The 12,435-nt window shown below is 32.5% G+C and overlaps 2 protein-coding genes and 1 long non-coding RNA gene across 3 annotated transcripts; 1 reads left to right on the top strand and 2 right to left on the bottom strand.

Moving 5' to 3' along the window:
* Positions 1-2,763: 2,763 nt before the first annotated feature.
* LOC126980080 (uncharacterized) lies at positions 2,764-7,235 on the bottom strand. Its single transcript, XR_007732953.1, has 3 exons — positions 6,656-7,235; positions 4,857-5,041; positions 2,764-3,958 (listed from the first exon to the last, which is right to left on the bottom strand). It is a non-coding gene; the product is annotated as an uncharacterized LOC126980080 (long non-coding RNA).
* Positions 7,236-7,641: 406 nt separating this feature from the next.
* Positions 7,642-8,878, top strand: LOC126980079 (ER membrane protein complex subunit 5). Its single transcript, XM_050829695.1, has 3 exons — positions 7,642-8,019; positions 8,093-8,145; positions 8,394-8,878. Exons 1-3 carry the CDS (start codon positions 7,947-7,949, stop codon positions 8,613-8,615), a joined length of 348 nt encoding a protein of 115 aa, XP_050685652.1. The 5' UTR covers positions 7,642-7,946; the 3' UTR covers positions 8,616-8,878.
* A 1,290-nt stretch (positions 8,879-10,168) lies between these two features.
* On the bottom strand, positions 10,169-11,073 carry LOC126980078 (probable H/ACA ribonucleoprotein complex subunit 1). Its single transcript, XM_050829694.1, has one exon. The coding sequence runs from the start codon at positions 10,950-10,952 to the stop codon at positions 10,278-10,280; it is 675 nt and encodes a 224-aa protein (XP_050685651.1). The 5' UTR covers positions 10,953-11,073; the 3' UTR covers positions 10,169-10,277.
* Between the last annotated feature and the right edge of the window lie 1,362 nt (positions 11,074-12,435).

Below are 12,435 nucleotides of genomic sequence, written 5' to 3'. Positions count from 1 at the left end.
TTCAATATCCACACTTCATCTAAATTGATTGAAGTTTTGAATATTCGGAATCGATTGACTAAGATACCAAAAACGTTTTCAATAATACGACGGGCTCTTGATAGTCTATAATTGAATATTCTTTGTTGAGGACTTAAGTATGGACCTGGGTAAGGTTTCATCAAATCTGGGCGTAAAGAAAATGCATCATCCCCCACGAAGACGTATGGCAAAACAGTTTCACTATTCATTATCCTTGCTGCCCTAGGAATATTTAAGGATCCTGTGTTTAGTTTCTCATAAAATATACTTCTATTAATAGCTCCACCATCAGATATTCGGCCATTAATTCCTATATCTACCATTATAAATTCGTAATTTGCATTTGCTATTGCTTATAAAACAACGCTGAAATCCTTTTCATAGTTAAAGTAGTATGATCCACTATTTGCTGGGGGCACAATTTTTACATGTTTCCCGTCTATAGCTCCTAAGCAATGAGGAAACTGCCACCTTTCTTCAAATGTTTTTGCTATGTCTAACCATTCTTCTTCAGTTTCAGGAAACTAGAACAAAAATAGATATTTATATTTTATTTCAGGGACCTGTCGATGAGGAATTAGGAATAAATAGAAATAAAGATGTAGATTCTGATATATTTTCGGAGTCAACGCAATCACCAGCACCCTCAACAGTGTCTACTACGGCATCTCGTGATAGTAATAAATAGAAGAGACCAAGAGAAGATATTCTTAGTAAAATCAATGCTCATCTCAGCGAACCTATTCCGACAGACAGCGGTCTGTGGGAACATAGAGCAAAATCATGGGCTGGTATTTCAAAGAGTTTACCAAATGATCAACAAATTTTTGCGGAGAAATTAATTAACGACGTTTTGTTTGAAGCACGAATGAATTCCCTCTCTCGTCAAAGTCGTATTGATGTAAATCATAATGTTAATATACAATTGCTTTCTCAAAATGAAAATGTTCAAAGTGCTCATAATTCAAATGCTAATGATGATACTTTTTCACATAGCCTTTTGATAGATCCTGTGAGTGGTCAATTAGTTCATGTTCCTCAGGAGACGAACAATCAGTCACTAAAAATTGCAGAAACCCAATTGCTCAATTCTAAAACATCTCAAAAGCTTACGATAATTTTCAACCATAATGTATAACTGTTAGCACATAGTAAATACGTAACCGAAAAGTTTAGTTTTACTAAAAAGCACCTTTAAACCTACCTTTAAATATTCTTCTTGCAATGTAGCTATGATCGCATCACATGTTTCTGGAATTATCTTATGCTTAGATATTGCATCGCTGTATTGTAAATCCTCATAAGATCGTCCGGTTGCTAGAAATCGCAATAAAGCTGATAATCGTTCGTGAGCTGTTATCGCTTTTCTCATGCACGTATCTTGTTTTGTTAGCATTGGCTCCAACAAAGACAACAACTGTTGATATGTACAAGAGTCCATTCGTAAATAGTTTCTAAAATCGTTCGGTTCTTGTAGTGCTAGCTCGGCCATTAAATTTATATGCGAATATCTTGGTCTTTGAAGTAACCATTTTTTCGCCCAGCATCTTCTATTTTTCTTTTCTCTCTCTTTGTCATATATGCAAACGGCTGCTAACGCTAGTAACATTCGACGCCTTTCTTTGGACATTACAAAGAAACGTTCACATTTAAAAAAAGTTAATAACAGACACCTGTATACACACCTACTTTCCCCTATATATTATTATACTCTTTGCGTCTACTGCGAAACGAATACTGATAAATCGATATAATATAGACACAAAAATCATAAGTCGCTAGCGAGTCACGGTCGCTGCGTGTGTACCGGACTTAAACGACTAAATTTAGTCAAGTGTATTAAGCGTACATAATACATCCTCTTTGGTGGAGTTGTAATAATTTGTAGGTACCTAAATGCTAAGGATTATTGATAGAAAAAAAGCGCGGGAACTCTTGATTGCTTAGGGCGGTCTTTTTAACTATAAAATTAAATATTTCTATTATATTGTATATAATCCTCATATTTTTGAAAAGTATATAAGTATTTGTATATGTTTATCATTTAATTTGTTTAGTATAAGTAAAAGTCTATATATTTAGTGATTTAGGTTTGTGCTAAGAGATGTCGAAAAGGCGGAAAAAAACCAAGCCGGAACGAGATAAAGGTGAGTCTATTTTTGATTCCACCTCTGAAAGAAGCGAATACTCAGATTCGCGTACAGTTTTGGAAGACCACGAGGACTTTTATTTGCCATATAGGGTGGTCGACTATTGTCGCCGATATCCGGAAGACGCAGGTGCCGGTCATAAATTTATAGTCTTCATAGAGAGTGTCACTGAACAGCCACTTGGTAGTCGTGACATGCTAACTCTTAGTAGCTACTTATCGCGCTTCATTAAAGGCAGTAAATATCTTAAGAAACTCAACAAATATAGGAGTAGTGTTTGAACGACCCAATTTGGCTAATACATTCCTAGACAACACGACATTTTTGAGGGAACAAAATATTAAGGCGTCCATCCCAGCTGGTGCCACTGAATTGTCTGGAGTGATTTCCTCCGTACCCATTGATATGTCCAACAAAAAAATTTTCAAATCTTTGTCAAGTACAGAAAAAATTATTTCTGTTCGGCGTATAATGAAAAAAAAAACAAATCCGATAGTGGTTTTATATTACAACCTACACATGCAGTCATTATTACTTTTGCGTCATCTACTTCACTCCCAGATTACGTTCACTTAAAGATGTGGCGTCTACAAATGCGACCTTCTGTGCCGCCAGTTAAGCAGTGTTTCCGATGCCTTAGGTTTGACCACTTGGCTAAATTCTGTAAGAATGCTCAGCGTTGCTCAATCTGCACTGAAAATCATTCATATAAAGAATGTACTATACCTATTGACAAAGCAGTATGTGTGCACTGTAAAGGTAACCATCTTGCAGTATCAGGTCAATGCCCTATAAAACAAAAAAAGATATTGGATAGTAAAAATAAAAGTAAAACACCATTATCAGATTTATTTAAACATCCAACAAACTTTCCATCACTCAATAAGTCAGAGAACACACAAGACATCATTAGTTTAATTTTGTCCAATCCAGCAGCAATGAACCTAATCACAGAATCAATAATCAAAGTCATTACACTAAATAAAACACAGAATCAAAGCATTAGCTCACACGCAATTAGTTCAGCAATTAAATATACCATACAAATTAAAAATAAAACGTCACATTCAACTGTCACAAACTTAACATAGTACAGTGGAATGCTCAGTCTGTTGAGTAACAGACTTGAGCTTTAAAACCTACTTTATGAGCAGGACATACACTTATATCAGAAACTTGGCTTAAACCAAATATACAGTTTTCTATCAGAGGTTATACAATACTAAGAAATGATTGTGGTAATGATCACAATGGTGTAGCAATTTTTGTTAGAAATGGCATTTATTTTCAAAAGTTAGAAACATTTTCTGATAACTCCTTGCAAAATGTAGCAATCAAAATTAAATACAAACAAAAAGACATCTCAATTGTTAGCTTTTATAGTCCTGGCAACAGTGTACCTAACTTTGACAAATCTAAATTTAATAGACTGTTGCATAGTATTCCAAGACCACTAATAATTGCTGGTGATTTTAATGCTCACCATACCATTTGGGGTTGTAATAGAACCAATTCTAGAGGTAGAGACATCATGGATGTAATGGACGATAATGACTTAATGCTCTTAAATAATGGTCAACCAACTACAGTGGGTACTAATTCTTGGAGACCAAATGGACTAGATCTAACAATAGTATCATCTTCATTATTCCTGTGCTGTGAATGGCAAGTTCATCAGGACTCTTTGGGCAGCTATCACTTGCCTACAATCACAAAATTTTCCATGGTAAATGGTGTCGGAAACTGAATCTTCTTCAATTCCATCCAACATTCCTCCACACAGTAATCTGAAAATAGTAAATTGGGACCAATATGAGAACTTAGTAAATGACTTGTTAAAACAATTTGATATAAATAATTGTAATCTACAGAAGTCTTACAATAACTTCTGTTCTATAATTCTTAGAGCGGTAGAAAATTCAGTACCTAAAACCAACTACCACTGTAACAATATTACTAATCTACCTAAAAGAAAGCGACAACTTCCCTGGTGGAATGGGCAATGTACTAAAGTGGTAGAAGATTGCAAACAGGCTTATCTGTTATTCAAATCAAATTGCAATATCCAAAACTACATTCATTTTAAGCAAGCTCAACCAAAGAAAAAATGTATATTAAGACTTGAACGTCGTAAATCCTGGACAGATTTTTGCTCCACCATAAATAGGTTAACGCCAATGAAACAGATTTGGACAAAAATGAGGAAATTTAAGAACTTATATTCTAATAATAATTGTTTCTCTAGCAATAATTGGATATCCAACTTTTTACACAAATATACTCCAGATACAGTACCAAATTTGACAATTATTCACAATAATCATCCTTTAAATAGCACCAACTCTTTTATGATTGCCCCTTTTACTATTGAAGAATTAAAAGCTGGTCTATCATCAAGAAAGGACTCTGCATGCGGTTTGGATTGGCTCTCCTATAAAATGTTTAAACTCCTAAACTCTTCTAACTTAAATAAGTTTCTAAAAATATTAAATCTCTTATGGAAGAACTCCACTATTCCAGAAGAATGGAAAACAGACTGTCTAATTCCAATTTTAAAGCATGGGAAAGATTCTAGTTCAGCTGATTTATATCATCCTATCACACTAAGCTTGTGTGTTGGTAAAATTTTTGAACAATTAATAAAACAGAGATTAATATTTTATATTGAAAGTAACAACCTCTTACCTAATAATCGATTTGGATTTCGATGTGGTCGTTCTGCTTGTGAGAGTATATGGCATTTATGTCTTGGCATCCATAGTGCCCAGATTGACAATAAGATATTGGCTGGTGTTTTTTGGATGTTGTAGGAGCATTTAATAATGTTGATTCAGAACAATTATCATCCATTCTTCTATCCTTAAATGTCCCTGAAAAAATAGTTAGTTGGATATTCAATTTCTTGCATGGTCGTAAACTTTTTGTTAGAATCAATAACCAATTAATAGGTCCTCGATATTCATATAGAGGCGTATCGCAGGGCGGAATTTTGAGTCCATTGCTCTTTATAATCTACATAAATCAAATAAATATTGTTTTGGGTAATAGAGTTTCTAACCTCCAATTTGCTTAAGATCTAGTAGTGTATAGTTCAGGACTTAATTTATCAAATGTTGTGTTCTTATCTTAATGTAGCACTCAAAAAATTGGAGCTTTATTTTCAATATCTTAGTCTTGAGGTCAGTATTGACAAAAGCAAAGTAGTAATATTTTCAAAGCATTCTATAAGAATAAGAGATGCAAAAATATATTATGGTACTCAGGAAATTTCAATAGATAATTCAATAAAGTTTTTAGGAGTTAAGTTTTTAAGTAATTTTAGATGGCACAAATATGTTAAAATATTAAAAATCGCGCATTAAAGGCCTGCAATATTCTGAAATCATTAGCTGGTACATATTGGGGTGCAGACCCACGCATCTTGCTAACATTATATAAGTCATTAGTCCGTAGCCATTTTGAGTATGCCTTCTTTTGTTATGGTGGAGTAATTACATTAGTGAATAAATTAGAAAAAATACAAAATAAATGCTTAAGGATCATAACAGGCGCTTTTAGGTCTACTCCTATTATATCATTACAAGTAGAATGTAATATTCCCCCACTAGCTCTTAGATTCAAATATCTACAAACAAAATTCTTTCTCAAATTAACTTCTATTAATAATCATCCACTCCTATTAAAGATACAGGACTATATTAACCGAACTGACAATAATTCCTACTATCAAGTAGAAGGCATCTCTGATTTGTTACATTTTTCTTGTGATCATAATCTATTTTCTAGTATTCTTTGGCCATGTTATTTAAATTCTTATAATTCAAAATATACACCTATTAAAATAATTATTAATGAATCATTAAAATATAAGGAAGATGTATATAGTATGCTGTCAGAGTGGCAAAATTATGACCAACTTTATACTGATGGATCTAAAAGTAATACTGCTGTCTCTATGGCAGTTTATGACATACAACTGCGGAGTGGGTTTGGTCATAGGTTAAATACCTTGGCTAGTGTATACACAGCAGAATGTGCTGCCATATATGCTGCTCTAGAATATATTGGAGAACAGTCATATAATAATTGGATCGTTATAACAGATAGCATGAGTGTTTTAAAAGCTTTACAATATCCTAAATGTAATGTTACAACTAATTTCATCATTTACAATATTAGAGACAAATATCAATGCTTATCCCTAACAAAAGATATTGTTTTATTCTGGACTCCTTCACACATAGGCGTGGAAGGAAATGAACAAGCTGATTATCTTGCTAAATCTATTGTGAATAGTAATCAGATACATACTGCTTTGAACATTCCCATACCACACACAGATGCACTGTCTCATTTTAACTGTACATTCTTGCAAGACTTTCAGTATTATTGGCAACAAGTTGTTCAAACAAAGGGCAAATGGTTAGCCGACATTAAAAACGAAATCTCTCCTCCCTGGTTTGTTAAAAAGAAAAAATACTTACACAGAAAATTTTACACCACAATTTGTCGGTTACGTCTGGGGCATTCTCGTAGTGGTGCTCATTTATTTAGGATCGGTGTTTTAGATTCTCCAACTTGTCAATTCTGTAATTTATCCATCCAAACTCTTGATCACATTTTCTTTGACTGTCCCCAATATAATCTTCAAAGATTTACATTGATAGACTGCCTCTTGTATATTTATAAGAATGCTGAAGACGTCCCGCGCTCACTTCAGCAGTTATTGAAAACTTATGATGCTTCAAAAAAAAAATCAAATTCAAAATTTCTATATTTGGTATTAAAATATATATACAAAATTACTTAAATCTACTTATTAAAGCAATTTACAATTAAGCCTTATATATGTAGGCATCAGAAAACTTATTTCTACAACCCTATCTACGTATTAAGGGATAAAACTTTATTATGCTTAAAAACTAATACATGAGGTTTGTGGGGGGGAAATCCAGGAAACTGGGAAAACCTGGCTATTTGCTATTGATATAACGAAAATTATGACTGCTTCGTGCCGCTTTACAAATTTATAGTTTCAACGGTAGGCGAAATTTGAAAATACGTCTTGGCTTTTGACACAATCCCTTACAGAGACTTAAAACATATTCGTCCATAAATTATTATTGGACTTTAACTTTAATGTAAATTTTAATGTATAAATGTAAATATTATATTTGTAGTTATACCTTAAATTAGTTTCATATTATCTTATAATTATATTCAACTAATATTCATCATTATTATTTATAATTCATGTAAATATTTCTTGTAACGTATATGAGATTTATATTTTAGTATTATATCATAAAAGTTTATTATTTAAAATAAGGGGCTAAGCTTGATATTAATTGGAACAAGAATATTATCAATAAAAGACTTGGCTTCGGCCTTTCATGCGAACCTATATGTATATGAAGAAAATGAAACATGAAGAACACGAAATACTACTCTTATGGGAAATTGTACTATTTATGTTTGAAGATGAAGATTATATAAATACTTAGCTTGACTTTGAACAAGCTGTGTAACGTGAAGAATAGAAAAATAAAAATGAAGACTTGGCTGTATGGGCTTTTGACCCCTTTGCCTGTCCAGATGGACGAACAGAACCAAAAAAAAAATTGTAAATGCTAAGTTGTTGTTATGATCTAAATTATTTTATGTAATAATATTGTAATTATTCAATTTAGATACGATTTACTTTTACCGTTATTTCTCTAGTCCTCGTTAGAGTAATAGTGTTCTGTGATCTAGTCTCTACAATAATAATTAAGAATGTCATTTTACAAGATCATTTTAACTGTTGGGTTTATATCTTTGTTTCACTCTGCGTTTTCTGCAGCCCAGCGTAAGATAATTATACAATTTCACTTAAATCAATAAAATAATCCCAATATAATCTAGTATTAATGTCATTTCAGATCGATCATATTTAAGGATAACCTCACAAGAGTTCACTACCTTACCTTTGGATGTAAGTGATTTATTTAGTGACCCATTTGGTTAACATACTTTTTTACAGCTTGTTGTATTACCAGCACAGTATTAACTTCTCATAGGTTCAAGTTGATAGTTTGTAACTTACTTTGATAATAAGTAATACCTTAATAATTATGAATAATATTTATGGAGGTGACCATCACATGTTTAAATTCTTAAATTTAGGTCTTTCAAGTATGGATGGTTGTCTTTTTTTAAATCGTACTTCTGATATTCTTTCAGATTGTAATACAAGCTGTGGGCAGCTTATTCTTGTTGATGTGGGGAGTACTCAATGTTGCAGGAAACCTCAGAGAAATACAAGCTGCAGCAGAGTTGAATAATAAGACATGGGAAACACAGAAGAACATTCCTTCATTTTACATTTTTAACCATAGGCTAAAAGCTATGAGCCCCTACTATGTACCAAATGAAGGCAAGGGTGACTTGGAGAATTTGGAATAATAATAGTAAAGAAATAAATTGATGTACCATAGATAATAATTAAATTTAATATTATTTATTTAGAATACTGGCATGAGGCTATCAGCTCATTCCAAAAACATAATCACTCAAAAATGTTTGACTGCAATATTTTATTGATTCTTGCAATTTATACAAGAAACAAACTTAGATTTTTGAAAAAAAAATAACAAATTTGTTTATTATGTTTACCCACATAGTGCACCTCAAAGTGTGAGATGGATTAATACAATATATAACAATAATTAGTCTTTGATTAAGATACCTTTAAGTCTGCTATTGCTAGTAAAAATGCAACAAGAGAATGTTACAGTTTTACTAGTAAAAATGCAACAAGATAATGTTACAGTTTTTACTAGTAATATATATATATATAATGATTTGCTAAATAATCCCATGAGATTGGTGACCTTGAAGATCACAGACTGGCAAATCCAATGTGTTCTGGAATTTGATCTTTGACTTTTTTATCATACTAAAAAATGCAGTAGTCATAGTTATTCGCCACGATTATTAAAATAACAATCTTATTTAATTGGATGATATTATGGAGATGGTATGTCTTAGATGAGGCACAAATGACCAATAAAAAAAGGAAATAACTACAGTTATATTGTTATTTTTATATTGAATGCTTCATAAAATCTAAGATCTATGTTGTCTCTTGGTTTAATTTTATTCATACCCACTTTGCTAGTATGATGCTGTGTGGTGCTCAAACAAAATGAATCAATTTGAAAATTACATAGCTCTAGGTCCTGGGATAGATGATTTGAGATATAATTACTGTATTTATTTTAAAGTATATAATTTAAACAAAAAACCTGATTTATTTTTAACCCCTTTTGAACATTTTTATTGGAAAAATATAAACAATACAATGTGAAAAAATTATTTTATGAAAATCCAAAGCACAGCTAATCATGTGGAAATATCATTGACTATTAATATGTCTGCTCATACAACTTCCATCTTGTTTTTAAATTGCTTGATAAACTTGAACATGTGTCTACTAAGATTGCTACATTTTCATTAAAAAAATAACATTTAGTTTTTCTATTTTGTCCATAATATTAGATAGTTTTGAAGTGTTATATGTACCAACTATATAGTACTTAAATTTATTTATAGTTAAAACTGAATGTATATAATGTGAAATAAAAAGTACTGTATATGGTGTAACAGTATAGTTATGGAAACAGGTGTGGGTATATTAATTATTTATTAAACATTTACTTTAATGATCCATAATGAAAAATTTTCATTTAAATGTTACAAGTTACCTAGTATATTCTAAAAAAGTGTTTGTTATTTTTCTGCATGATTTTAAAAAAATGTTGGCGGCATTTAGGTTTTATGTAAAATTGGGAAATAAAGTACACATTTTTGTTTGGGAAACATATTTTTTCAAATACATAGGCTTATGTTAATGTAAAAGAAAAATACCTTTTTCTTTATCAGATTACTTCTACACCATTAAATGGCTGATATTGTCTGGAAACTTACAGATATTTATGTATTAATTATAACAAAAATAAGATTAATAAACTTTTTATTGTAGTCATTGAATCTTATCACTTCACTGAATATATACTAACATGTATATCTTTTGCATATATAAAAGTTTTGTCACAATTGCACCAACTAGCTTCCACCTCTCCCTCTGTATCCCCCTCCTCCTCTATTGAATCCTCCACCTCCTCTGTTAAATCCACCACCACCTCTGTTCCCACCTCCTCGATTGAAGCCACCACCACCTCTGTTGAATCCACCTCCACCACGGTTGAATCCACCTCCTCCTCGGTTAAAACCACCACCTCCACGGCCACGATCACCACCACCCCGTCCTCCTCGTCCGCCCCTGCCACCACGACCAACACCACGCTTCGCACCAGGCGGTTGAGGCAGGAAACGCTTCAATGGCAATAATTTGGCAGGATCAATGAAAAACTGTTGTCCATCCTTAAAACTTTTTGCTTTGATATTTTCACCTAGCTTCACTGACACATAATAGTCACGAAGATTCCCAAAAATCTCATCTATTTTACCAATTTGCTCTTTACTTTCTAAGTAAATAGGTGCATTAAAGTATGGAACATCTTCTATGTCTACTTTACACACTAAGTCGTCCTGCACTGTCCAGCCGTAGTGGCCTAATGGAATGACTTGATCTGGAGGTCCCATGTCCTGTTGTCTGAAGCCACCACCTCCTCCGCCGCGGCCCCGGCCTCGGCCGAAGCCACCGCCTCCACCACGGCCGCCGCCTCCTCGACCGCCAAAACCGCGACCACCACCCCCACCTCGTCCACGAAAGGACATTGTTTCTGAATCTTAGATATGTTCAACTAGGTATATTTTATAAAATTGCTTGGTTATATGTGATTGTTTAGACTTCGCACGTGGTAGGTAGGTAACTCGTAAACATAAATTATAATTGTCATATGTCAAAACTCATCTCAAAATTTAAATGACAAAATGTGACTTTGATGTATAGTGTGCAACACGAGAGTATAACCAAACCATAGAGATAGGAAAAGTACATAAAATAATATACAGCAATATTGTTACCATAATTGATGAAAAATAATTTCAAACCGTTATATTTAAAATTAACTTCACTTAATCGTATCGCGTCTTTTTCATTTTAGTCTTATCGAGAAGTAAATTCATAAATGCTTATTTGTCTGATCTGTCATGAATTATAAATTCGAAGCTTCTTCATGCTCAAGGGCATGGCTGAGCTGGATGGACTCCGCTGCTGGCGGCACTCCAAATTTATGATAATATTTTGTTTTTGTATCTATCTAATAATATAATACATAGTTTTTATACATATTTTAAAATCTTAGATTTATGAAAGAAAAAATATAGTACATGTGTATAGAAATAACAAATAACACAATAAATTTCCTGATCATTATTAGAGTTCTGACTGTAGTATATTAATGATAGTAATGATAAGTTATTTTATGAAATTATTTTTGTTTTGTTATGGTCCTATAATAAATAAACAATTATCTTATCATGCTTTTCATTGCTATGTTTAATTCATTTATATTCCCAATCATCTGTTGAGTATGACATTATGTCATACCATATAACTCCGTAATGGGTCATTTTTAGTCATAATAATAATATGACAACCCCTAAGACTATTCCTGTTAAAACTATTGCTATCTAAAAGGGGCATGGGGAGTCCACTTCTATAGTGTCAATATTCTAAGGTTATTAGAGAACAATGTGGTGATTTTTTTTTATGTTCTTAATTTTCGTGATATATCTTTGTTGCTGATTGAAAGAGTATACAAGTTCTTGCTAGCAACTTGTAGTCATTAATTTATTAATTACTCTACTGCAACTCAAGATGTTTGTTTGCTATAATATAATGAATAGTTATGTTATGTCCACGCAATAGGAGCGATCCCATAGCTTTCTTCTACCGATATAAATAACAATGAAACATATTAATATATCTATACACATACCGGCGCAATAAATAACATTACACATGGCCCGAATGACGTTAAAGGGAAGTTCGGTGTATATTTTTCTTCAAATATATAGTTACGTACTGTTTTATTTACGATAACTCCAGTCGCACGGAAACCGTCTTTCGGAAAAACTTTCCGCCTGAGCCCAATGTGCAACAACAGAGAACGCGGAACAAGCGATGGAGAGGCGCAATCGGGCTAAGGTGTGGTATGTAAAAAAATAAAATTTTAATGAACGAGTGTGAGGAAATTTTAATCTTCAGTGAGCTCCTTCTTTGTATTATATTAATAATAATTCAATAATAATAATG

The sequence above is a fragment of the Leptidea sinapis genome, chromosome 4 (assembly GCF_905404315.1).
Source record: "Leptidea sinapis chromosome 4, ilLepSina1.1, whole genome shotgun sequence".
In the NCBI taxonomy this organism is placed as follows: domain Eukaryota; kingdom Metazoa; phylum Arthropoda; class Insecta; order Lepidoptera; family Pieridae; genus Leptidea; species Leptidea sinapis.
Note: the sequence above shows the minus strand (reverse complement) of the source record. Positions and strands in the feature narration are given on the sequence as shown.